Source organism: Petaurus breviceps, unplaced genomic scaffold (genome assembly GCF_028583685.1).
Source record: "Petaurus breviceps papuanus isolate PSGF00001 unplaced genomic scaffold, PetGlider_PUasm1.0 99, whole genome shotgun sequence".
Classification (NCBI taxonomy): Eukaryota; Metazoa; Chordata; class Mammalia; order Diprotodontia; family Petauridae; genus Petaurus; species Petaurus breviceps.
In genome coordinates, this window is record NW_027187465.1 from 25,923,517 (window position 1) to 25,951,115 (window position 27,599).

At 40.9% G+C, this 27,599-nt stretch overlaps 1 protein-coding gene, 1 long non-coding RNA gene, 1 other non-coding gene and 1 pseudogene across 3 annotated transcripts in view; 1 reads left to right on the top strand and 3 right to left on the bottom strand.

The window, feature by feature from the left end:
• The window catches only part of LOC138156204 (uncharacterized), a 2,457-nt gene extending 27 nt beyond the window's left edge, over positions 1-2,430 (bottom strand). The window contains exons 1-3 of the long non-coding RNA XR_011167094.1: positions 1,847-2,430; positions 1,224-1,259; positions 1-1,028 (exon numbers count right to left, since the gene is read on the bottom strand). The exon at positions 1-1,028 is cut by the window's left edge and continues 27 nt beyond it. This is a non-coding gene — a long non-coding RNA (uncharacterized lncRNA). The remainder of the gene's footprint in view (positions 1,029-1,223; positions 1,260-1,846) is intronic.
• TRNAI-AAU (transfer RNA isoleucine (anticodon AAU)) lies at positions 2,329-2,402 on the bottom strand. Its single transcript has one exon. It is a non-coding gene; the product is annotated as a tRNA-Ile (tRNA).
• Positions 2,431-3,700: 1,270 nt separating the features above from the next.
• Positions 3,701-27,599, top strand: part of ATP6V0A2 (ATPase H+ transporting V0 subunit a2) — a 43,019-nt gene continuing 19,120 nt past the window's right edge. The window contains exons 1-9 of the mRNA XM_069081405.1: positions 3,701-3,986; positions 7,978-8,056; positions 9,255-9,352; positions 16,177-16,314; positions 18,162-18,250; positions 19,486-19,612; positions 22,729-22,811; positions 25,172-25,265; positions 26,840-27,052. Coding sequence (XP_068937506.1) covers positions 3,870-3,986; positions 7,978-8,056; positions 9,255-9,352; positions 16,177-16,314; positions 18,162-18,250; positions 19,486-19,612; positions 22,729-22,811; positions 25,172-25,265; positions 26,840-27,052 — 1,038 coding nt within the window. The 5' untranslated portion in view covers positions 3,701-3,869. The remainder of the gene's footprint in view (positions 3,987-7,977; positions 8,057-9,254; positions 9,353-16,176; positions 16,315-18,161; positions 18,251-19,485; positions 19,613-22,728; positions 22,812-25,171; positions 25,266-26,839; positions 27,053-27,599) is intronic.
• LOC138156203 (large ribosomal subunit protein uL24 pseudogene) lies at positions 10,403-11,915 on the bottom strand (annotated as a pseudogene).

The window sequence follows — 27,599 nt, forward strand, 5'->3', positions numbered from 1 at the left end:
CTCCCTCTTGGCAGCAACAAGTTTTGCTTTTCTTGGTACCTTTCTTTGTATTAACTAATGCTTAACTTAATAAATGCTTGTTGACTAGAACACCCAAAAGGAATTTCCTGTATCCATTCTAATCACAGAGAATTTTATAGGAGATTAATTTTAAAATCACTGCTTTCATGTTTGGAATTTTCAGCAACATTAACTCTCAATTTATCCTAAAAGAGGTTTTAGGCTAGGGTGGTACCTCTCTGGGCTCTTTTGTGGCCTGGTCGAATTAGAAGGGAAGAGCATAGTAGGCAGAGGGGGTGGGGGTCTATGTGTCACTGCATTCTAGTTCCAAATGTGAACTCTGTAGAGGGTGCATTTAGAAATCACTGCCTACATCTCCATCATCTGGATGATGGAGAGTTGAATTGATTGTAGTACATCAAATGAGCAATGCAAAATACTTCTCTTAGAAAGTCTCTGTGACACAAGGGCATCAAATAGTGGAGATTTCTTTTGAATTCTACACAGAGATCTGATAAGAATCAGGTTTATCGACTGCCGGGTTCTATTTAGGTAGTCTATGTTGTTACCTATGTCTGTAGAGAGAACCATATTTATGTTATTCCTTGCAACATCATAGGACCATAAGATTTAAAACTGTAAGGGTTCATAGAGACTGTAGATTCCAGCCCTATTATTCCCCCCTCTGTTTTAAAAAAAACCACCACTTTCACTTTCAAATATATTTCTTCTTCCATTATTCACAGATTTCTTCTTCTTCTTTTTTTTTTTTTTAAGCAATCGGGGTTAAGTAACTTGCTCAAGGTTACACGGCCAATTATTTCTGGGTGTGGTGCTAAGTATCTGAGCCCGGATTTGATCCCCAGGTCATCCCGACACTGGAGCCAGTGCTCTTACTCGCTGTGTTACCTGGCCGCCCCTATTCACAGATTTCTTGTAACAAAAAAAAAAAAATAAGAAAAAATAGCAAGACGAACATAGCTGGGTCTAACAGTGCAACAATGTTCTATGATCCAGGGATGGGGAACCTATGCAAAGAGAGGAGAGCACTTTGAGATCAACATTACCAGTCTTGGAAAGGATAGATCAATCAACACTCTTCCTTAGCTACCATTTCCCCATATGTATTGTCTTCCCCTATTAAAATTTAATAAATAAAATAAATATATATAAATAAAAAATAAAATTAAAATTAAAATCATTAAGGGCAGGGACTATTCTACCTGCTTTCATTTTCATCTCTATTGCTGGTACAGCGCCTGGAACATAGAAAGTGCATAATTAGTACTTTATTCATTCATTTGTTGTTGGTTGGTTAGGTCTTCTCTAGGACCAAGCTTGGTTATTTTATGATACGAGTTTCTTTCTTTTTTTTTTTTTTTGTACTTTCTTTTTACTTTGTTGTGGTCATTGTATATATTGTTCTCCTGTTTACTTCACTCTGCCCAATACCAACGCTTAATCAACAATCACATTTCTAAGTATGTAGTAATATTCTATTACATTCACATAGGAAGATTTATTTAGCCATTCTGCATTAGAGTTCTTTGCTATCTCCCAAATCACTACTATTGGTGTACACGGGACTTGGTCTTTTGCTGTTTGACCTCCTTGGGGGTGTGTGTGTGTGTATATATATATATATATATATATATATATATATATATATATACTGATCCTTTTTTTTTTAAATTTATTTTGCTTTTTGGAGGGCAACTGGGGTTAAGTGACTTGCCCAAGGTCACGCGGCTAGCAGTTTTTTTTGTGTTGTGGTCCCCTTGACTCGAGGGCCGGCACTCTGTTTACTGCACCACCTAGCTGCCCCGATTTTTAGGCACTTTCTTACCGCAATTCCACATTTCTTCCGTTCACAGCTCCACCAACAGTGTATTGGTGTGCCCGTCTTTCCCCAGCTCGCCAGCACCGCACACTCTCGCCTCTGTTGCCAATCCTCAGGCTGCAGCAGAAGGTAGAAAGCGCGGAGCGAGGATTCAGTCGATTCTCCTGACCCAGACTGGGCACACTTCGCAGCCCTCCGTCCCGGCCCAGCGCGCAGCAGCCTTTCCCTCCAGCTCCTGGGTGTGTAGGTTGCTAGGTAACGGAGTCAGTTCTCACCCGTCACGAACCTCACTTCGTTTCCTCTACTTTCCTAACAAAAACTTCCCCCCCAGAGTCAGACAGCGGCCCCGGGACCCCCTAACTCGGCCTCGCCCGTCGGACGCAAACTTTTTTTTTTCCCCCGCCGCTGAAGCGAAAGAGACCCGGAGGATGGAAGCAAACACAGAAACTCCCATTTCCCTATTTGGAAGGGCTTCACTAAAACGATCGTGGCCCGTACGGGGATCGAACCCGCGACCTTGGCGTTATTAGCACCACGCTCTAACCAACTGAGCTAACCGGCCCTGAGGGATGGGGCTCGCCCGAGCCCTTTAGAGCTGCTGAGCCTTTGTAATCCGGGCGGGGACGAGCCGGCAGCCCATTGGGTGCCGCGCGCTCGGGGGCTGGGCTGGGCCGGGGGCCCGGGCTGGGCCGCGCCCGCCCCGCCCCTCGCCGGCCATCTCCGCGGCTCACCGGGCTCACGGGATTCTCTGTTCTGGTCACTTGGGTTTTTATAAAAAAAACCAACAACTTTAAAAGTTTGTTCTAAACTTAGCCGGCACAAGGTTCGCTCTCGGAGGACACGGGGCTGGCGGCTTCCCGCCTCTGCCACCGAACCTTGCACACCGTAGGTGCTTAATACATGCCTGTCGCATCCCCTCAGTACTTTTCCTGAGGGCAGGAGCTTTTTTTTTGGCTCTTATATCCCCTCTACCCAGTAGACAGTAGTCGCTAAATAAAGGCTCGATGAATGAATGAAAGTTGTATCTCTCCCTCCCCCCGCCCCTCCCCCAGGTGACTGTAAACTTCTTTTGAAGGGAGGGGCTTAAAAAAAAAAACATTCCCTGCAGGTGACTTAGGGCTTGGTAAAAAGTAAGCGCTTACTGAGTGCGGGTTGTAGGAACGCTATTTTCTCCCCTCTCATCATGGGCTGGGGATGGATGGCATCGTCCCTACCCAGGAAGGTAAGGTCCCTGAGAGCCCGCACGGTTTCGTTTCCATCGGTCTCCCTTAAAACGTTAATTAGGCACCGAACAGAAAGGAGGCCCGGCACCACTTGGCGGCGCCCCTCCCCCATAATTAGGGCTAACCTCCCCGAGGGCAGGGATGGTTTAGTTTTTGCCTCAATCTCTCCCGAGCACAAGCAGGCGCTAAATAAATGCACGCTGCCTCGCACTCGAACCCAGGGCTTCTGACGGGACGGACCGGACAACTCCCGGGCTATTCCGTTCGGGACCCCGGGGCTCGAGCCCTTGAACTGGAGCGCGGACGCAGTCCGGGAGCCGGCGACTGCGCCTTTTCACTTCTGGGACTTCAGGCCCCGTGGGCCGGGCCGGCACCGCCCAAAGGCCGCGGGGAGGGGGAGGGGCCCGAACTTGTCCGCCCCGCCCCCACCCGAGGGCCGCCTTCTCCCGCCCACTCTCTCGCGGAGTTTGCTGCTTCTCGGTCCTCCTCCTACCCGCCCCGCCCCGCCGCAGGGAAGTGGGCGGGCTCGCTAGCTCCGGGCATGACGTCACCGGCCCGGCCCCGAGAGGACCCGGAAGCGGAACCGGCGGTGCGGGAGGCGGGGCCGGGCTGGTGACCGAGGCGGCGGCGGCCGCGACTGCTGAGGAGGTCCGACTGCGGAGCGCACTGCCAAGCGGCGGGGCGGCCAGGGAGAGCCAGCCGCGGGCCCATGGTGCGAGGCCGCCGCGGGGAGGCCGCCGCGGGAGGAGCGCCAGGCTGAGAGCGAGCGCAGTCGTGCCGGGCCTCGCGGGGCCCCGCGCCGGACCATGGGCTCCCTGTTCCGCAGCGAGGCCATGTGCCTGGCGCAGCTCTTCCTGCAGTCCGGCACGGCCTATGAGTGTCTGAGCGCCCTCGGGGAGAAGGGCCTGGCCCAGTTTCGGGATGTGAGTACCGCGGGCCGGGGGGCGGGGCAGGGAGCGGTGTTCTGGAAAGCGCCTCTGCCTCGGGAGTGGAGGCCCCGGGAGGCTGGGGGTCTTCCTGGGCCTCCGGCTCCCCCTCTGCGGAGGGAGGGTCCCGGACCACAGCTGTGGCCACGATGTGGTGACCTCCCTGCGCCGCCGAGTCTGCTTCTTTAAAGTGGGGGACGGGAGTGGGCGTGGCCGGGGGGGGTTGGAGATCTGTTCCTGTGAGACCTTGACCTCTCTGGACCTCGGTTTCGTCTTTCGTAAAGTGAGGGGGACCTGGATCTGCGGTCTTCCTGGGCCTCAGTGTCCTCCTCCGTAGGTCGAGGGGGTTGGGCTGGGTTGGCCTTCGAGGCCCCTTAGTGTCCCATGTCTCAGGAGCCGAGGTCCGGCCTCTGCTGGAAGCCCTTCGGCAGGGTGAGCTCACTACCTTCGGGGCGGCCCGTTGCTTTGCTGGACAGCTCTGGAGGTGGGACGCGCCCCCCCAGCCCCCCAACTGGGCGGCCGAGCTGGGGCCGGCAGTGCGCACTGTTCTGCCGCAGGGACCCTCGGACTGGGGGCGGTACGGGTCCGGAGACCCCATTCCTCACTGCGCCCCTGCCCTTGCTGTCGGGGTGGACGGAACAGACTCAGAAAGTTGGAGGAGGGAGTACCCTGAGGGGCTGTTACAGACCCCTTCCCCACCCCGGCAGCCCTTGTTCTCCTTTTACAAGTGAGGAAATGGAGGCCAGGGACAGAATTCCAAGCCTTTGATGGGCGGTGTCACTGGAGCCCCAAGATCCCCCACAGGCCCCTCACCAGAGGCGCCCAGAAGATTCCGCCGTGCGAGGCGTGTTAGAGCCCTCCCAGCCCGTCTGCACCGGCCTTAGGTCTTGTCCAGTAATGCCGGGGCTGCAGCGTGGATGCCCCCACGAGTCGCCTGTGTGCCGGGCACTGCACCAGGCATTTAACAATCCGTCCAGATTGCCCGGGTCTGCGGGGCGTTTCTGCATCTGTAACCATAGCAGCCAGTGTTCAGATTGTGCTTTGCCGAGGCACAGCAGCCCCGTGATAGCAGCGCAGATACAGTTATCTTCATTTTCAAGGGACGAACAGCAGCCTCAGGAAGGATGCCTGTCTGGAGAGTGATAAGTTTTCTCTGAGCCTCTGTTTCCGGCTCAAGGCCACATAGCCAGTAAGTGGCAGGACCAGTACTGGGACACAGGCATTCCCACTGTTGTCACTTTGTCTTGTAGCTCTGAGATCAGCAGGTCCGACTAAATGAGCTCTGATAGCTCCTGGCCTGCTACTTTGTGCCAGTTCCTCTTAGTGCCTTCTGTAAACTTGAGTTATCTCACAACCTTTGTTAATTAGGACTAGGGTTTTTCCTGATCTCAAGTAGTTAGGGACTATTTTAGGGACAAGTATCATCAGTCAACCAAAGTGGCCTTGGGAAAAAAGATGTTTTCATAGTACTGTGTCCTGGTGGACCTACCAGGATGAGTAAGTAGCCTGCAAAATGTATCCCTAGGTAATTGAATGAATTGATCAGTGGCATAAAGTTTTGAAGTATTGTGCATTTAAATGCTGGAGAATGTTTTAGTTTAAAAACTGCTGCTTATGTTCACTCACAAGTTCTTGGTAATAAAATGACACCGAGTTGAATATTTTTGAATTTTGTAAATGTTTATAGAATTTATAAGACTTTATACATTTTATAAAATTATAATTTTATAAATCCTGGAGGGCATATATCCACTTTATCTCATTGCTTTACCAAATTATTTAAATATGATTTAATAGGAAGTAGATACTAGGAGACAGCTGTTTTATATTCTTTAGAACTAGAATTTTATTCAGAAGACTGTTCCTTCTCACTCCAGTTTTGGCAGCAAAGTGATACAGCTTTTGAAAAAGTAGTAATAGTTTAAGAGCCAAACCCAAGATTATATAATTTGGGTCATAGATCATTTCTATTTATTAACTCAAAGGCTGAATGGAAATTGATAAATGCTGTTAAAAGACCTATGTGTTTATGTTATCTCAGAAAACAAACATAGCAGTATTAATATTAGACTAGTTGTGGTTAATCATAAGAATGTTAGCTCATAGCTCTATACAAAGTTCCTTCGATAGCCTGCTTGCTTTTCATGCAAGATATTAGACTTTGAGAATTAAAAATGTCATTTGACAGCGATGAGGTGATAAAAGCCCTCTGTGACCTCTGGATCTGCGATCCTATAACTGAGCTCTGGTGTGTTAGAGTATTTTTTACCAGTTATTCCTTTTTATGATTTTCCATAAAATAGGAACGATACTTTCTTGTTAGTTTGCTGACATCAAGATAGGATTTGAAGATATATAGATTTGTCTCAGTGAAAAGCAGCATTCTAGAGAGCCAACATTGACTGTATTTCTTCTACCTCTTATTCTTTTGCTTTTGGAAGAATACATTGTCTTAGGAATTCAGAGATTTAAAATACTTGCCTACACACGTGTAATGTAAAAAAAACAACAAATGTGAAGCCAGGAATTGTAGCAGAAGTAGAATTGAAGCAGTTACTTTTAAAAGCAGTAAAGCAAAAGACCTTGAAGCAAGATAATTTTCTGTTTAAACTTTGGTTCATGGAAGCATTTTCTTTGATGATCTAAAGACAGGACCTCCACCCAGAGAGGTCATCGGTTTAGTTAGAGGGCAGGGTGATTGATGGAGTGGGAGGAGCACTGGTCTTGGAATTAGAAGACTTTGAGTGAAGCCCTGAGTTTTAATAGAATCCTGGAAAAATCACTTTGAATTTCACAATTATAAATTCAGGAGTAAAAGGCTCTATAAAGACCATTTAATTTAGCCTGGTCATTTTAGAGAGGCAGCTTGGTGTTGAAGTGGATAGAGGTTTGGACTTGTAGTTGGAAAAACCTGAGTTCAAATGTTACCTTGGATGGTTACTGGCCTGGTAACCCTGGGCAGAGTCACTTAGTTTCAAAGTCTCAATTTCCTCATCGGCAAAATGGGCATAATAATAGCTTCTACCTCCCAGGGTTGTTGTGAAGATAAAATAAGGTAATATTTGTAAAGTATTTTGCAAACCTATATAGATGCTAGTGATTATTACTATTATTATTAATGTTAACATGCTAGATGAGGCTCAGAAAGGAATAAGTAACTTGCCCCTGAACTCCAGCATTCTCATTTGTAAACAGAAATGAAAATAATAGGTGACATTATGGCTTGTGTAGTGGGTAGGCTATCTGATGGATCCAACTCATGTTATTGGTGTGACCCTGGGGAAGTCACTTACCTTTTCAGGGTCTCAGGGAAGCTATACATGAGGTGTAAATGATTCAGCTGTTGAGTTTTCCCATACTTCGTGACCTCCCCACACTGATAAATCAACAGAAAAGATGTTTATAGCTCTATAAGCCTTGCATGCATTTTGCATTATCTCTTTTCATTCAATTCTTACAATGAACCTGTGAGCCAGGTTTTCTGTATATTATTAACTTCATCTTATAGGTGAGAAAACTGAGGCTTAGAGAAGTTGTGATTGTCAATAAAGCTATTTGAGGCCAGGCTTAGTGGTCTGGTTTCTCTTGACTCTAAGCCCACTGATCATTTCACCCCATATTACCTCTTACTCTTTTTTTTTAATAATTTTTTTTTCAAATAACAGGCATATATTCTCTTCTTCCTCCCATCCACATCCTCACCCCCACTCATTCCTTATTGGTGGGAGGAGGGGAACCTCGTAACAGATATACACAGGCAAGCCAGACAAATTCCCACGTTGGCCATGTCTTGACGTTTCCACTCCTTTTCTTACAAGATGGTTGTAAGGAACTGCTTCACAAACCCCAAGGTTTGTTAATGTGAGTGGCTGCTATTACTTTTCTTAAAATACTTTGATGGTATAGCAGTGGAGGGATGGGAGAGCTTTCTTTCAGTCTAAGCTGTGAATTGGGTGTTTTAATGACTTTTTTTCCTTCTTCCCCACAGCTCAACCAAAATGTAAGCGCCTTTCAGAGAAAATTTGTTGGTGAGGTGAAGCGGTGTGAAGAACTAGAACGAATACTAGGTAAGTTTTCATCTCATTTAACTTCAGAATTTTATGAAGACAGAGTTAAGGCTGAGGGAATGGTGCGTTGGGGAGTATGCTGTCACATGCATTTATTTGCTTTTAAAACAGCACCATCCTGATCTCATTGAGAATGTTCTGGTCAGGCATGAGTATTCATTGCCCTTTGATTTTTTTTTTTTTAAGCAATTGGGTTTAAGTAACTTGCTCAAGGTTACACGGCCAGGTGTTTCTGGGTGGGTGCTAAGTATCTGAGCCCGGATTTGATCCCAGGTCATCCCGACTCTGGGGCCGGTGCTCTTACTCACTGTGCTACCTGGCCGCCCTGTGCCCTTTGATTCTTTGTTCAGAGAATTTCCTGGTAGTTTTGCTGGAAGTAGTGGAGCCAAAGAACCCGTATTATCTACAGTGATAACTTACACTTTTTGTTTTGACATACTCCAGCAATCACACAGACCAGGCCTCTCCTCCAAAGTACTTTCCCCAGGAAACGCTATATCATTTAAAAAAGTTGTTGCAACTAGTGGCACGTCCCTTCTACTTGTGGTGTTGAGACTACAGAAACTAGGATATATGTTTTAACTGTAGTAGCTTGGCACCAACATTGGCCATTATTTTAGATGGGTATGATGAGCTATGTTGGAATGTGGGAGGTAATGATAAGTTGAGAAGTTCAGCACCTGATGTGCTAGGGGTCTGACAGATGAGATATGTGGGATTCAGTGTGACTTGCCCTCATGAAACTTAAAGTCTTGTAGAAGACTGATCAGATGCAGAGAGAAGACTGATTGATATAAGACAGTACACAATTTTGTGATGCATTTTATGCCTTAGACAGATACAAAACCAAGCCTGAGGTGGGAGAGGCCATTGCTGATGGGAGCAGGGGAGGAAAATGGGGAGAGAGAGGGAATCTTTTTTGGAGAAAGTGATATTTAACTTGAACCAGACTCACACTGTGACCGAGTACATGCTGTTATGTCTTTTGTTAAAAGCTTATTTTCTGAACTTAAAAATAGAACCAAGCTATCTGACAGGACTCTGAGGGATATTCATCCTTTGGGAATTTAGATTTTTTTGACTAGACAGAGAGGGCTTAGGTATAAAAAGTTCTGATTTACCACTTAAATATGTGAGTATTGCATTTTGCGCATTTAAACATTGAATTTGTCTGATACCATTCTTTTGATTTCTCCAGCATATTTAGTGCAAGAAATTAAAAGAGCCGATATTCCTCTTCCTGATGGAGATACCAGTCCTCCTGCCCCACCTTTTAAACAAGTATTGGAAATGCAGGTAATTTTTCCCAATAAGATTATTGAATTTAACTCTAAGTTTTTTATATCCTGTAATAAATTAGAGAACTACATTACAGTCAATTCTTATTCATCTGCATGTATTTATCTGTTTAGTACACCAACCAAGATAAATATTAATTATAGGTCAGTTTTCGCTTTTCCACCAAGCACACTTCAATTGCTTTTCTTTTTTTTTTTTTTTGGCCTTTTGGAGGGCAATTGGGGTTAAGTAACTTGCCCAAGGTTACATGGCTAGTTTTTTTTATTTTGTGTGTGGGTGTTAAATGTCTGAAGCTGGAACCGAACTCCAGTCCTCCTGACTCCGGGGCCGGCGCTTTACTCACTGCGCCACCCCCCTTCTTTTTCTTTTTGAAGTATTATCTTTTTATTTTTTAAAGGTTCTTGAATAATATTTTATTTTCAGTTGCATGTAAAAACAATTTTAAACATTTTTTAATTTAAATTTTTGAGTTCCAAATTTTCTCCTTCCCTTTCTCCCCTTCTTCCTTTCCTGTGATGCAAGCAATTTGATATAGGTTATACATGTGCAATCATGAAAAACATATTTCTATATTGGTCATGTTAAAAAGATACTGACAGGGCGGCCAGGTGGCTCAGCGAGTAAGAGCACCGGCTCCAGTGTTGGGATGCTTAGCACCACACCCAGAAATAACTGGCCATGTAACCTTGAGCAAGTTACTTAACCCCGATTGCTCATAAAAAAAAGATACTGACCAAAAGAAAAAAAGTAAAGAAAGTGAAAAATAGTATGTTTTGTCTGCAGTCAGACTTCATCAGTTCTTTTTCTTGAGGTAGATAGCATTTTTCATCATGAGTCCTTTGGAATTGTCTTGGATCACTGTATTGCTTTAGAATAGCTAAGTCATTCAGTTGATCATCAGATAGTATTGCTGTTACTGTGTAAACAGTAAACACAAGTAATGTGTTCTTGGGTCTGTTTACTCTGCATCAGTTCATGTAAGTCTTTTCAGGTCTTTCTGAAAGCATCCTGCTCCTCATGTTTTACAGCACAATAGTGTTCCATTACTTTTTTTTCATGCTTAATTTTCATTTTTAATTACAACTGTACAACAGACCATTTTATTCTTGCATATTTTCAGTGGTTTCTTCCTTATATTTGCCCTTCTCCTTTCCAGCTTGTTGGGATTTGGCTTTACGCTCAAGAATCTTTTTGCGATCTTTGTCCAGTTTTAGTCTGGTGATAACTACCTTACTAGGGTGAATTCCCACATGGACAGTTGTGCCATTAGCTTTTTCATTTTGTACACGCTCAATGTAGATGACATATTTCTTTCTGTAAACCTGAACTACCTTGCCAATTTGCTGACCTTTGTAGTGTCCACGAACCACCTGGACCTCGTCGTCCTTCTGGATGGTCATCGAGCGCACGTTGTATTTCTGCCTCAGCTCCTTGGAGAGCGGGGATGACATGATCTTGCGCCAGATGTGCAAGGACGCATTGAAGTGTCTCTTTCGGTTCTTGCTTTGTTCTGAGGTCACGAATGAATTAAACTTCATTTTGGCAAGCGGGACCACCCGAAAAGAGCATTCCATTACTTTTTATTACTTATTTATTATTATGTACCACAACTTTCCCAACCGTTCCCCAATCGTTGGGCATCCGTTAAATTTCCAGTTCTTTGCCACCTCAAAAAGTGCTGCTATAAATATTTTTGTACGTGTAGGTCTTTTTTTCCTTTTTTTTTTTTAATCTCTTTGGGATACAGACCTAGTAGTGGTTTTGCTGGATCAAAGGTTTTATAGCCCTTTGAGCATAGTTCCAAATTGCTTGTTAAAATGGCTGAACTAGATCACAATTCCAGTAGTGATTTAGTGTCCCAATTTTCTCATATCCCTTCCAAAATTTGTCATTTTTTTCCTGTCATATTAGCCAATTTGATAGATGTCAGGTGATAGCTCAGAGTTGTTTTAATTTGCATTTCTTTAATCAGTAGTGATTTGGAGCGTTTTTTCATATGACTATAGATAAGCTTAATATCTTCATCTGAAAAATTGCCTATTCATATCTTTTGACCATTTATCAATTGGGGAATGACTTGTATTCTTATGAATTTGAGTCATTTCTCTATATATGAGAAATGAGGTCTTTATCAGAGACCCTTGCTGTACTTTTTTCCCCCAGCTTCTGCTTTCCCTTCTAATCTTGGCTGCTTTGGTTTTGTTTGTGCAAAAGCTTTTTAAGAGTCATACATTTCATATGTCGTAATGTTCCCTATCTTTTCGGTCCTAAATTCTTCCCTTATCCATGGATCTGACAGGTAAACTATTCCATGCTGTACTAATTTGTTTATGATATCACCCTTTATTTATAAATCATGTACCCCTTTTGACCTTATCTTGGTGTATAATATGAGATGTTAGTCTGTACCTAGGTTCTGCCAAATAGTTTTCTAGTTCACCCAGCTGTTTTTGTCAAATATGAGTTCTTATCTCAAAAGCTTGCATCTTTAGGTTTGTCAAAACACTAGATTACTGTGGTCATTTACTACTGTGTATTGTTTCCCTAATCTACTCCATTGATCCACCACTCTATTTCTTAGCTAGTTCCAGATTGTTTTGATGATTACCACTTTATAATACAGTTTGAGATCTGGTATGTCTAGGCCTCATTCCTTCATATTTTTTTTCATAATTTCCTTGATGTTCTTGACCTTTTGTTCTCCCAGATGAATTTTGTTATTATTTTTTCTAGCTCTACAAAATAGTTTTTTTGAGAGTTTGATTGCTATGGCATCGAATAAGTAAGTTAATTTAGGTAGAACTGTCATTTTTATTATATTGGCTCAGCCTACCCATGAGTGAGCAGTATTTTTCCATTTTACATCTGACTTTGTGTGAAAAGTATTTTGTGATTGTGTTCATATAGTTCCTATGTTTGTCTTGGTAGCTAGACTCCCAGGCATTTTATATTATGTGCAGTTGTTTTAAATGGAATTTCTCTTTCTTTCTTTCACTGTTGGGTTTTGTTGGTTATATGTAGAAATGATGATGATTTGTGTCAGTCTATTTCATATTCTGCAACTTTGCTAAAGTTCATTATTTCAACTAGTTTTTTTAGCTGGTTCTCTAGGGTTTTATAAGTATATCATCATAACATCTGCAAAGAGTCGATAGTTTTATTTCCTCATTGCCTGTTCTAATTCCTTCAATTTCTTTTTCTTATTGCTATAGCTAGTATTTCTAGTAATAGTGGTGATAGTGGGCATCCTTATGTCCATCTGTTCAAAAACTCCAACTAACTGGGTGATCAGTAAATAAAATGAGGCATTTATTCAGGGTTGAGGAATTGCTGGTCATGCCGTTACACTGCCTTTTCAGGCAGGGAGGGCCAGAGAGAGGAGTTACAGCAGGGGTTATACCTGTTCAGGAGGGGTGATTAGTGAGGTAGGTGGAACAGCAGGCCTCTAGTTGTTTACTGCTTTAACCTTTTTTTGTTGAAACATATGTAAGGCTTGGGGCATGTAAAATCATCAAAAGGGAACAGCAGTCTGGTGCAGGGTGGTGGCATCTTTCTGGGGGAAAAAAATGCAGGGCCTTAGGCTGCTGGCCTGGCCTGGAGCTGGGGTCACCTGTAGGGTAATAAAAAGAGGGCAGAGATGGACGTGCAGGAAGGAAAGGTGTTGAAGTATTACAAAGAAAAGTTGAAGAATGTCCTTGGAACTGTCTCTGCCCAGGAGGAGGGGGATTGGGGAGGTTAGAAAGTGCTAGTTAGAGCATGGTAAGGGTCCAGAGTTCTCAGGTGTTTATACTTACTTGCTTCACCCTGATCTTGTTGGGAAGGCTTCTAGATTATCTCCATTGTAGATAATGCTTGCTGATGGTTTTAGATAGTTATTACTTATTATTTTCAGGAAAGCCCCATTTATTCCTATGATTTCTAGTGTTTTTAATAGGAATGGGTGTTGTATTTTGTCACAGGCTTTTTCTGCATTTATGAGATAATGTTATGATTTCTGTTGGTTTTGTTATTGATATGGTCAGTTATGCTGTTTGTTTTCCTAGTATTGAACCAGTCCTGCGTTCCTAATACAAATCCAGCCTGGTTGTAGTGATATATCTCTGTGATATATTGCTGATTTCCTTGCTAGTTCTGTTGCTTTTCCCACTTACCATCTGGTGTAGACTCAAGTAGTGCCTACAAATTTAGATATTGACATGCTCCAGGGAGAATTAGGTCATTACATTCTAAAGTTCATCTTGGATCATTCATACCACAGCATTCCTCTATTAGAGTAGGTAACCGAAGCAGATTCATCAGTGAACTCACAAGCCCTTATTAAGCACTCACTATGTGCCAGGCACTGTGCAAAGTGCAGAGATTTTAAAGAAAGAGCAAAACCAGAGAAAACTGTTACAATGGAGGGGAAGATCAGGGAGGTGAAAGGGAATGAGTCAACCTTATTCTCATTGGACTTGGCTTAAGGAAGAAATAACATACACACTCAATTGGGTATCTTACCCTACAGGAAAGTAGGGGGGGGAAGGGGATCACAGGTGGGGATGATAAAAGGGAGGAAAGATTGGGGTAGAGGATAGTCAGAAGCAAACATTTTTGAAAAGGGACAGGGTCAAAGGAGAAAATAGAATAAATGGGGGGGGGGATAGGACAGAGGGAAATACAGTTAGTCTTTCACAATATGACCATTATGGAAATGTTTTGTATACCTATACATATATAATCTATATTGAATTTCTTGTCTTCTTAGTGGGGATGGGTGAGGAGGGAAGAAGGGAAAGAATCTGGAACTCAGAGTTTTAAAAACAAATGTTAAAAAATTGTTTTTGCATGCAACTGGGAAATAAGATATACAGGCAATGGGGTATAGAAATCCATCTTGCCCTACAAGAAAATAAGGGGGAAGGGGCTAAGGGGGGATATAAGGAAGTGGGGGGATATAAGAGAGGGCAGACAAGGGGAAGGGATAATCAATATGCATGCCATCTTTGGGAAGAGATGGGGAGAAAATTTGGAACTCAAAATCTTGTGGAAATGAATATTAAATTAAAACTAAATAAGTAAGTTAAAAAAAAAGAAAGCAAAAACAGTGTCTGCACTTGGAGCTTGGAGGAAACATGGACAGAAATAGGTTTTAAGTACTGAGTAGATGGCAGGTGGCCTCAGAGGGGAGATATGAGCAGCTAGAGGGCCTGGGAAAGGTTTCTGGCAGAGGAAGTTTGCATTTTGAGCTGACTTGGAGCCAGGGAACCTCAGAGGTGGTGAGGGGGAAGAGCTTCTCCTTCAACATGGAGTCCAGCTAACATCCTCAGGGTCTCTCTGATGGTCTTTCTTTTCTCAAGTCGTTTGGAAATCATGGCAGTTTTCTAGAGCCCAGGATGAGGATGATAAATGATTGTAGTTTGGAATTCAAGAGAATTCACTGTCCTTTAGTTCAGTTTCAGCTGCCTTGGGGATTCAGTGTTAAACTTGGAGGGAAGACTGATTCGGTTCTCTGTTCAGTAGTATGTTGTTAGCTGTCCTGTTTGTGCTCTGATTACTTTAGAATTCATTAGATTGGGAATTAGATTTCAGTTCTTTATTTGCTTGGAAAGCAGTTGCCATTACTACTGTATTTTATCATGACTACAGAAAATCAGTAGAGTCCTAAGAGTATGACTGCATAATTATGGAGTATATTAGGCAGTATTATGCAGAGCAGAATAATAATCCTTAATAAAAGGATTTGTTCTGTACAACTTGGGACGCACTCTGAAGGTCACACTCAAGAACCTAGAAGGCCATGTGTGGCCTGAAGGCTACAGGTTCTTCATCCCTGTAGCATAGTAGAAAGAGCCTGTGAAAGGCCTGACCCTGAGGCCAAACACCTGGCTCTGATACTGACTAACTGTTTGACATGGCAAGTCACTTTATTTCCCAAGTGTCTTAGCTTCCACATCTTTAAAATGAGAGAGTGGGACTAGCTGACCTCAGAGCTCCCTTCCGGCTCTAGAGCTATGGTCATGTGACTTAGGAATTATAGAGTTATGTGGACGAGTATCTTGACCAAATTTATGGATAGGCTGGCTGTGATATTAGTAATGATGGAATATCCATTACTGTTTATGGAGACTTCCTGGGAATGGTCATATCAATAGGAATGTGAGAGAAATTCAGGAATTTGTTTTGCAGTGTTCTTCCAGAATTTAAGGCTTAAAAAATTTCAAAGGATTTTTAATATGTTTCTGATTACTGACAGAAATAAACTTTTCTTTTTTTTCAGAATTTGTAGTCTCCTTGGTGAAGTTTTGAGTGGATTCAGAAGTGTAGAAACATTGTTGAACTATAGGCTGAGAAATATAAATAGGATTGTCTTTACTTTTTCTATATTTGAAATGAAAGGAAAAGTGAAGAAATGAAAGAGGAAACTAGCTTGTTCTAAGTTTGATAACTTGAAGCAGTAGAAAGAAAAAATCCACAAAGGATTAGGAAGCTCAAGATCAGAGCACAACTAGTCATCCTGTTATTCAGTATATTAAAGAATAGCAGTCACTTAGCTTTACTAACTTCATGAGAACAAAAAGTAGTTTCAGTAATTAAGTGCAAAGGAAATAAGTATTGACTCTTTGAAATATTTCCATAGACAGTCAGACAGTTAACAAATGTTTGTCAAACTCCTACTGTGTACCAGGCACTGTTCTAAGAACAGAGTGGAAGGGAGTAAAGTATAAGAAGACCAGAAAGGTTGGAAGGGCCAGGTTAAGTAGGTGTGGGATGGGGTGACACGGTCAGGCTGGTGTTCTTAAAAAAAATCTAAATAATTAAATTTTTGTCTTTGTTTCTAGGAACAGTTACAGAAACTGGAGGTTGAATTGAGAGAAGTCACCAAAAACAAAGAAAAACTGAGGAAAAACTTGCTTGAGTTGATTGAGTATACACACATGTTAAGAGTGACCAAAACCTTTGTTAAAAGGAACATAGAGGTACTGGATCCAGTTCAGTTTGACAAGTATTAAGTGCCCACTATGTGCCAGGCCCCAGGCCAGGTGATAGGGTTTCAAAGACAAAGAATAAAGCAGTTCCTGCCTGTCCTCGAGGAGCTTACCTTCAACACCGGGCACTGGTTCTCCTGAATATGGCATATGTGTTTTTAGAAAACAAATTCAGAATTTGAAAACTGTTAACGAGATTTTGCAAGAGATGGATAGTCACTAGCTAAGATAGTTATTGAGATCTTAGTAAGCATTTAAGTTGAATTTTGAAATGAGCTTTTTTTTTTCCCATTTGGATTTATTCATTTTTCCAGCATATGTTTACCAGATACAAAAAAGGAACAAAATATCATTTGAGGAAATCTGTTTCTAGATATTAGAAAAAGTGCTCCCTGGTAGGTAGTTAAGCCTCTCTTTTTAATTCTGCTGAGATGAACATCGCCCATACCCCCGGTAAGATGTCCGCATCAGCGGCTGTGAATACGTATTGCAAAATATAAATAACTTTGCCTCAAAGACGAAACCAAGATCTTTGTTAAGATACCAGAAAGCCAATTCTTCACTGGTAACAAAAAAGTTTATACACATCGCCAATCACGCCTTCTCTCTCTTAGGCCTCCCCACAAACAAGCTTCCCTAAACAAAATTCCTCCCTCTGTCACTCATATTAGCCACTCTGCCTCACTCTACCCTTCCTGCTCTACCTGTTTGGCAAGCTCCACCCACCGTGGGCCCCACTTGACTCAGGCTGTGGGCTGGGCCAGAGCCCAAAGCAGGACACATGGGCCTTTTAAGGGACAAGCAAGATCTTCAGATTCCCTTAACATTATACACACTGAATCTCATTTCACACCAAAAAGTTTATCTTGTTCATATTTGTATACTTATCGGATGTCCTTTGTAGCAAATAAAAAGACCTTATTGAACATGTATTCTAAACTAATTTAGTTTTCATTGAAGAATAGTTTGGTCACTTATCATAAAAATAATCCTCGCGTAGGTTGTTGCCGTTGATGTAGTGGAACTGACAAATAAGAGATTGGTTAATGTTTGCTTTTTCAGCAGATACCTGCTGATTTGTACCTCAAAAATGCGTTGTGATACTGCAGCTCTGCCTAAAATGTTGTCTGCGATGCCCTAAAAAAGTGATTGATAGCCTGGCACGAGACTGTTTTCATGGTGAGGTGGCAGAGTAATAATGGGTGGGATGCTGGACTCAGAGCCCCAGTAGACCTCACATACAGCCATCATGGATAGATCTTTCAAGTGCTCCGAGTCTCACTTCCCTCGTCTGTAAGATGGGGATAATAGCACCCATAGCACCTACTTCATAGAGACTTGTTGTGAAGCTCCAATGGACTAATGTAAATATGACTCTATAGTTCATAACGTGAAGCTATATTAATCCTGGATTCAAGTCCTACCCATGCCTTACTGGCTGTGTGTGAATGGGTAAGTTACATCATCTCTCAGGGTCAGTTGGCAAGCATTTCAAGTGTTTGCTGTGTACCAGACCTTGGACCAGGTATTGGAGATACAGAGACATAGATGAAACAATTCCTGCCCTCAAGGAGTTTATTTTCTATCAGAGGAAACAACATTTGCACCTGTAATATGTACAAGATAAACACAAAATCCATGCAAGACAAATTGAGAAGAAAGGGCAGGTCCCTAAGAATGATAGCTAATCTACATTGGTGAAAGGAATTTTTATACTGGGAGTAATCCATATCAATGAAATAAAAAAAAATCTATTGGCCCCACCCCTTCATTATTATTATTTACAAAATTGTGAGTCAAATGTCTGCAAATGATATTTTTTATCTGTTTCTTTGTAGTTTGAACCCAGTTACGAAGAATTTCCTTCTTTAGAAAAGGATTCTTTGTTGGACTACAACTGTATGCAGAGGCTGGGTGCAAAATTGGGGTAGGTGTCTCTTGGGAACAAGTCTCTTATAAACCTATGATGGTTGCCATATAATATTAAATCTCATTTAAAAGCTATGATTAATTAAATGAAGTGAATACACTTAAGAAAACATTGTAGTATTTTATGCATTCATTTCTTGTGTTGAATAACCTTTGTTGCTTTATTATCATTTAATAAAGTAAATTGGAAGGTATCCGTTTCCTTATGTATTACTCTATTTTGTCTCCTGTACTTTCTTCTGTTTGTTCATTTGTTAAGAATTTTTGTCTTCCCCACAGTTTTAACAGATCACATTCCAACATTTTCTTATTTTTAGATTTTGTTTTGTTTTGTTTAAATCATTGACCTGTGTGGAATTTATTTTGGTATATATTAGGAACCACAGCTCTGATACCAGTTTTAGCCATCTGTCATCCAATTTTCCCACCATTATTTATTGAATAACAACTTCCTTTCTTGATACTGGATTTATCAAATACCAGTTTCTTATAGGCTTTTGGTTCTAATTCTGGGTGGTAGAATCTGTTCTTCTGACCTTTTTACCTACTTTTTACCTAAGTTTTGAAAATTGTAGTATAATTTGAATCTAGAAATACAAATTCCCCTTCACTCTTTTCCCCATAATTTGTGTCACAATTCTTATAATCTTTGTCCTTTCCTGTAAATTTTTTTTTTATCAATTTCTTATTCAGTGAAATATCTAATGAATATTTTATTTAGTGTCACAGATATGTATAGTCTGTTACTGCACCTGAACTTGACTGCTAGGTCTTGACCAAGCCGTGACAAAGTTTGAAGTAGAACTGTTAGTGAAGGGTGAACCTCATAATTCTCTTGAAGAAATTAGCCCGTGTGATTGATTCTTTCTTTTGTGTGTGTGCCTTTTTGGAGGGGCAGTTGGCGTTAAGTGACTTGTCCAAGGTCATATGGCTAGTAAGTGTTAAGTGTCTGAGGCCGGATTTGAACTCGGGTCCTCCTGACTCCAGGGCCGGTGCTCTACTCACTGTGCCACCTAGCCACCCCCTGATCGATTCTTTATCCTAGCACAATGGCCCTGGCCACCTTTCATCAGTGTTCCATAGTTGTATGGCACTCAGCCAGAGCCAAAATTATGTTAGATAGTTCAGGGACATTGTCATTAATTATTCTGTGACCATTTGATAATGCCTGGTATTTCAACTGTTAAATAATTTTACTGTTCTGTTAGGTTATAGTTCTGTTTTGTTTCTTAGATTTGTGTCTGGTTTAATTCACCAAACAAAAGTTGAAGCATTTGAAAAAATGTTGTGGAGGGTGTGTAAAGGGTATACCATTGTGACCCATGCAGAACTGGATGAGTGCCTTGAGGATCCTGAGACAGTGAGTAAATGTTGTAGTTGTCATTTCTCATGTCTGTATTTTTCAGATGGAAGTATGTGAATGGCCTTATTTCTTGAGATGAGACTTACATGAGCTATATATCAGTGGAAGATTTGCTTCTACTTGCCTGCCTCTTCTTCGTCTCTCTCCCTTATTGGTTTATTGATCTCTCCCTTCAGAGTTGCAGCACAAGAGTCCATAGGGTCAGAAATCTAGAATTAGAAGGGTCCTTAGAGGCCATTTAGTCCAACCTTATTTTATTATGATTTAAAAGTTTTTTTATTCTGAACTTAAACACCAAAAAAATAGCATTTCCCTATACACAGAAGAGCATTAAGAGGTTTGCATATGAAAACTTGGATTTCTACTTCATACTACTTGCTTTTTAAAAGAAAAGTGTATAATTCTATATATTGTCTTCAAAACTTTCTTGCCTGTCTGTTTCCTTCTGTTCCATGTGTTTAAAAAAATGTTGCCACAGCCCTTTTCTTTTTCGGTATCTCTATTGCCAGCTCCTCTCTCTACCTCAGCATCCTTCTATACCCAGTTTAAAACTCAGAGAAAGAAAGAAAAGAGAAAAACCATCCCTGTTACAAATAAACATAGTTAAGCAAAACGAATCAATAGTCAAATTAACAAGCATATATTAAGTGCTTCCTCTCTGCCAGCTACTGTATGAAGTGCTGGGAATACAAAGAAAGGCGAAAAATAATCCTTGCTGGCAAAGAGTTGACAGTCCAATGGGAGCAAGAGCTTGCAAACAACTGTATACAAATAAGATATATAGAGAATACATTAGAGACAATCTTCAGAGAATGGAGAAGGACATGGCAGACCACTCTAATATGTGTGCCGAGAAAACCCCAGACGGGGTCACAGAGAGTTGGGCTGAACAACAAGAAGAAATCAGCAGAGAGGAGGCCTTAGTATTAAGGGAAGTTGGGAAAGACTTCTTGTAGTGGCTAGGATATTATCTGGGACTAGAAGGAAACAGGAAATTCAGGAGACAGAAATGAGGAGGGAGAAAATTCAAGGCATGCAGCACAACCAGTGAAAATGCCTGGAGGTGGGGCATGGAGTTGGATGGAGCAAATGTTACAGGATCACAGAGGGAGTGGAAGGGAGTATGTGTAAGAAGATGAAAAGGTAGCACAGAGCTAGTTTATGAATGGTGAACACACACACACACACACACACACACACACACACACACACAAACAATCCCCCCCCCATGTTTCATCATCAGCCCTCTGAGGCAATGGTTGGTCATTACACTGATCAGAGTTCTTAATTCTTAAATCTTTCAAAGTTGCTTTTCATTAGAGTATTGTTGTCTTTGTATGTTTTTCTGGCTGTGTTGATTTTACTCTGCATCAGTTCATAATATTCAGGGTTCTCTGAAAAAGTTTTTTTTAATAATTTCTTACAGTGTAGTAACATTTCATTACATTCATATCACAGTTTCTTCAGCCATTCTCTGATGGATATCCTCTTAGATCCTAGCTTTTTTCTTTTTTTAACTTTTTAATATATTTTTCAGTTTCAGGAAATTTGTTTATATTGTGACTATTCCCTCTTGGTATTATCTTCCTTCTTAACCACCTTCCCTTTCCCTACCTGCTTGGTTCTCTGTTGAGTTTGGTGTATTTTCTATATCAAATTGTTTGTGTGTATTCAACCCTCTTTTGTCTGTTTTATGTAAGAGTGAGGCTAATTTGATGCCTGCTTCCCTGTTCCCTTCATCCATATTTACTCTCACGTGTCCTAATTATGGAAAATATCAGGTTCCACTCCCTTCTTTCCACACTAATGTAATCCTTTTACTCTTCCTCTTCCCCCTCTTAAAACCCCCAGAACAGAACCATTTTCTCCTCTTTCCCCATTTTTTTTATTTAGCTCCTTCAGTGCACTTTGAGGACCTTAGGGTTCCAGAGGTACACTTGTTTCTTCTCCCACTATTACAATGTGAACACTTCATCATCTTACTGCTCCTTCTAGTTGCTTCCCCATCTAGGTTTCTGTGGATTCTTGTATTTCAGAGTTCCTACTTAACTCTTGTCTTTTCATCAGAATGCTTGAAAATTCTCTATTCTTTGGAAGTCCTGTATTTTTTTTCTTAAGGGATGAAACGCAATGTATTCTTGAAACCAATCTTTTTTTTTTTTATCATGCATTTCAGTGATTTATTTCTAGATGATCTGTTTTCCAGGTCAGCTATTTTTGATATTAGATATCTTAAAATTTTCTTTTATTTTTTCAGCCTTTTGATTTTGTTCTAGTATTTGTCTGTGGAATTGTTGATTTCTTTTTATTCTATTTTCATTTTCAGGGAGCCCATTACTTGGCTAATACCATTTTCTTTTCTAAGCTATTATCGTTCTAATTCTTTTCTTCAGAACTTTTATTTCATTTTCTATTTCTCATTTCATCTAGGCATTCAGGTAATCTTTGTTAAAAAAAATCCATTTTTTTTTTCTCAGAGTTTCTTACCTGTAGTTATGGAGTTTCTCATTTCTTCTTTTGGAGGAGTCTGTAGAATCTATGATAATTTTTTTTTATGCTGGTGGATGTTTTCTTTGACTTACTCATCTTTCCAAGTTTTAGTTCCTCAACTAGGGTTCCATGTCAGGGCCAGTCTCTGTCACCTGTTTTACTTTTTGGGCAGAGTGCTTAGCTTGCTTTGTTTCCATTGTAATCAACTAAGTTTCTGCATAGACCTCTACCTCTCCAGATTAATCCTCCCTTCCCACACCCCTGATTGGATCTTCAGAGTCTCTTTGCCATGTTAAGACAGAATGCTAGGGATGTTGAAAGTCCTAGGTCCTTGGACTCTTTGGGAAATCTCTTTAGGAAATGATGAGGTGATGTCATCAGAAAAGCAAATTCTTTTAAAAAATTTTCTTGTGTTAAACACTACAGCATTCTGAGATAGACCTGATATGGAGTGCAAAAGCACAAAGGCAGGGTGAAACTCCTCAGTGTCTTCTGTCGGTCAAAGGCCTTTTCTTCCAAAACTTATTTCTGACAGTGGCTTTGAGGATGTTGTCACGTTTGAACTGAGATACTTTGAGAGGTTACGGTAAAAGTAGGAATAATTGCTGCCTTTCTCTTTTTAGGGAGATGTCACAAAATGGTATGTGTTTTTAATATCCTTTTGGGGCGATCAGATTGGCCAAAAAGTTAAGAAGATATGTGATTGGTAAGAAAAACAATTTTTTCACATTGCTCTTTCTGTACTCACTAACAGCCATTCTTTATAAAGCATTCTTTTCATTGAAACAGTACTGTCACTGGGTCTTTGTGTAGAACTAGTCATTGCAGTTTTGCCACATGATATTTTTCAACATTTTAACATAAGATGAATACTTTAGTATCTTACTGTAAATTATTTTGTGTACTAATAATTGTTAATTTTGAATAATTTATATAAGTTGAAAAGTAGGGACAATATCAACTATGTACTAAAGCGTATCTATTTCTGTAAAAATAGAGGTTTAAAGTTATTATGGGACAAATAATGTCATTTTGTGCTGTAGTACCACCTTTATCCACATACACTTATTTGTTGTTTTTAGGCAGATATTTTAGTCTTTTGCTAGGAACTTTGTCACTAAAACCTTGTTGATAAAGAGGAACTGGCAGTATTCTTAGAGAAACTAACCAAACCCTCGGTCCCCAGCAGGGCTTTTTATAATTGTGGAAGTCTTCAGTTCTCCTGGTGCAGTGGGCACCCCACTGTTTCACAGGAGTCCCCAGGTGACCAGACTGGGCAGAGTCTGGATATCCTGACTGGACCTTGAGGAAAATGGCTCAAGCTAGAGCATAAGCCTGAAAATTCTAGCTTCTGGCCCTGGCCCTGTCCTCCTTGGGCCTCTGGATCCTCTTTGGAGCTGGAGAGACTCCATTAAAATGCTGTTTCTGGTGTTTAATACCTAGGTGGCTGCAAAAGGGACTTGAACTTCTCAGGTTCTTTTCCAAATTAAAGGGGTTGCCATATATCTCCAAACCTTGTTCCAATTTTGAAATTCAGTTCTGTGATTATAAGTGAGTTAATCATTGGCACTTATATTGTTTGTAGTAAAAATCTAGAAAACCAATAATGTAAAAATCTAGAAAACCAATAATGTTGCCTCTGAAGGCTTTAATAAGCCGGGGTTCTTTTTATTTTTATTTTTTTGAGGCAGTCAGAGTTAAGTGTCTTTCCCAGGGTCACACAACTAGTAAGTGTCAGAGGCCACATTTGAACTCAGGTCTTCCTGACTCAGGGTCAGTCCTCTAGTCACTGTGCCACCTAGCTGCCCCATGGTTCTTTTTAGATATATGACTCTGGCAGATAGTGAAGCATGGTATCCTCTGGAAGAAAGATAGGAGGGAGGAGGAACTTCAGTCTAGTACCCGGGGACCAAAAGCTTCCTGAGTCAAGTACTTTGGCTGCCTTCTTTCCCTTTCAATGTAGTGTCTCTGTTTATCTTATCTCTTTCATTTCCAAATATATTTTCTTCTCTGACCCCCATTCTGAGCTCTTCCTTGTTACATAGATTTTTAAAATGGAGAAAAAGCAATTGAATAAAATCAAACACATCACACATTTAGAGCAGTATATGTAGCATTCCATCTCTGTAGCTCTACAGTGTAGAGATGGAGGGAGCCACAAACTCAGTGGTGGGTGTACTTTAGTGATCTTGTTTCTATTGTTGGCACCTTCAGTAGTTAAAAAAATGTTTTTATCGATGCTCTTTTTGTAAGATCATTGTTACTTTTGAATGATCTCTTCCTTCTCCCTTCCTCCCTCCCTAATAACAAATAAATACAGTTCAGCAAAATAAATCAGCACTTGGCAGCATCTGAACTTGTATGTCTAACTCTATACCTGTAGGGGCTCTCTCCCCAGAGGTAGCAGGCACACTTCATTCACTCTCAGTTCTTCAGAGTCACCACCCTTGTCATGATATGGATTGGAGTTTTGAAGTTTTCCAGTATTGTTCTCTTCTACATCATTGTGGTCATAGTTACACATTGTTGGCGTGGTTTTGCTTACTCTGATCATTCTTTCAATTCATAAAACTTCCCAAGTTTCTTTGAACTTATTAGTTGTGCGTGTGTTTTTTGCAGTGTGCTATATTCCTATTATCTTTACAGCCCACAAATTGGTTCAGTCTTTTCCTAAGACTGAGTATCCACTTTGTTTCTAGTTCTTTGTTACAATGAAAAGTGCCTTTGCCCTCCTTGGAATGTATATCTGGTAGTGGATACCTCCCAATCTGTGACACCTTGGCAAAATTGACACAATTCAATGCCACTGAAATCCACCACGGGCATAGATAAGAGGCCAGGGAGGGTAGGGACTGTCTTCCTTTTTGTTTGCATTGGTATTGCCAGCATTTAGACAGTGCATTGCACACAGTCAGTTCTTACGAAATGTTCTATCCATTTATCCATCCATCGAAGAGGTACCACCTCAGATATTTTGCATGACCTGTATCTGTGTGGTAAATACTCATAGTTTTAGATGTTGCTTCTTCTAGCAGGTGTATAATGTGTTTTAATTGTGTTTCCTAGTTATCACTGCCATGTTTACCCATACCCCAATACTGTTGAAGAGAGAAAAGAAGTTCAAGAGGGGCTAAATACACGAATACAGGATCTTTATACTGTGAGTAAGACATAAGTGGTTGTGTTTTCTTCCATGGGCTGTAGATCATAAAGAGAATTCACTTCTTGTTTTAAAAAAAAAATTAAAAGTTTTTTGGTTATCTTTGGTTTTAACATTATCTGTGTTTCCCATTGTATCTTTCTTCCTATTCTCTAGAATTTTGTAAAAGAGGAAGAAAAAAAATTTAGCCAAACTAGCAAACATATTGTCTACAGATCAGAAAAATCTGATGTTTGTGTTCTATGTGCCATGGTCAAGGTATCGGGCCAATAAGCTAAGCGTTTATTAAGCACCTATTATACATCAGGCTCTGTGCTAAGCCCTGGTGATATAAAGAAAGCCAAACAACAGCCCGTGCTCTGGAGGAGCTTCTAGGATAGTGGCCTATGGTCTCACTCTGCTGCATTACAGCTAAGGGAGGCATTTTATTTTACTTCTTTCACAGCATTCAATTTTGATAGTTTTCTCTTGTTCTTTCCACATACTTTGTTCTAGTCATTGTGTGTCCTTTTACTTCACTTTGCATTAGTTTATGTAAATTGTTCCATGCTTTCCTGTAGTCATCATATTAATAATCATTAATTTTGTAGTATTCCTTTCTTTATATTCACCTGCAACAATTTGTTTAACTCTTCCCTAGTCTACAGGCATCTGCTTTGCTTCCATGTCTTTGTTCTCAAAAAAGTGTTGCTTGAAATATTCTGTAGTATATAGGGCTTTTATTTTTATTATTGAAGTCTTTTAGGTATATTCCACTCAGCGGAATAGCTGAAATAGAGGGTAAAGGCAGTGCCATCACTTTCTTCTCATAATTTCAAATTGATTTCCAGAATGGTTGAATCACTTTGTAGCTCCACCAACCATAAATGCATAGCATGCCTATTTTTCCATACGACCCCTCCAGAATTGGCTGTCTTTTGTCTTTTCCTGCTGTGCTGATGTTGGGTGAAATTTCAGAGTCATTTTGATTTACATTTCAGATAGATTGATTCTTTTGTTGATACTGAAAAGGTTGGTGATAAAATAGACACCCAGATGTTTATGATGTGGGGAGAAGTGCCTACTGTTTTTCTTTCCCTTTCATTGTCACGTGACTGTGGGATCTTATTGAAAACCCAGGGAAGAGTGAGTGATGCAAGCTTAAAAAATGGATTATTTGGCAGAGCTTAGATTGGTAGGAAAGATAGGTAGTCACATGTGTAGCAAGGAGTATTTTTAATGTTACTTTTTCAAGTAACATTATAATGTTTTAACTAAAGCATAATTTCAGTGCCAGGTAATTCTACTTTTCTTCGTGTGTTGGTATGTATTTTGCAATAAGCCATTTTGTTCATTTTGAAGTAAAACTCAAAACCTCTGGTGGACAATAAAATACAGGAAGCACATTTCTTTTATGGAGGGTACATGGGTAATTTTCAGACCTCTACAGGGCATGGAAATGCCTTGTTTTAGTCTTGATCTTTGGTCATTTTGATTGTAATTTTTTTTCATGACTGGTAGTGAGAGGGAAGTTCTAGGTTACTGGGTCTAATTTTATTTAAGACTTCATTTAAAACCTCTTTCTTTTTACCAAGGTGCTGCACAAAACGGAAGACTATTTAAGGCAGGTGTTAAGCAAAGCTGCAGAATCAGTCTGTACTCGAGTTGTCCAAGTGCAGAAGATGAAGGCCATTTATCACACGCTGAACATGTGCAGCTTTGATGTCACAAACAAGTGTCTCATTGCCGAAGTCTGGTGTCCAGAGGCAGATCTGCATAACTTGCGTCAGGCTCTGGTGGAGGGATCTGTAAGTCACCTCACAACTAAAATATAGAAAGCTGCCTTATTATTAAGGTGGAAAGAAAAAAGGAGAAGAGAGCTGAAATATTCCAAGGCAAAATGAGAGCTCTGGGTCTGCTTCCCACTTTAGGAAGGAGCAGCCCATCACTCCGCAAGCATCTATTCAGGTCCTTCTATGGATAGTGAACCTAGAATGGGAGGGCAGTAATACTGAGTGATGATAATAAAAATTAACCCATAAATAGCACTTTTAAATTTGGAAAGCTACCCATGGTAGCCACTATGCATATGCATGCCTATTTCCAGGGTAGATTTGCAAAATATAATAAACTCTCTTCCTCAAAGGCAAAACCAAAATATTTATTTGGAACATCGTTAGGATACCAGGTATCACTAGTCCAGGGAGTCCTGAACATCTTAAACTTCCTTTCTGTTAGGTCTCCCCACAAAACAAGTTCTCCTAGGCAGAACTCCTCATTCTACCTGCTTACAACTTGCTTCTCTCTTTGCTAGTGCTCTCTCTCTCTCTCTCTCTCTCTCTCTCTCTCTCTCTC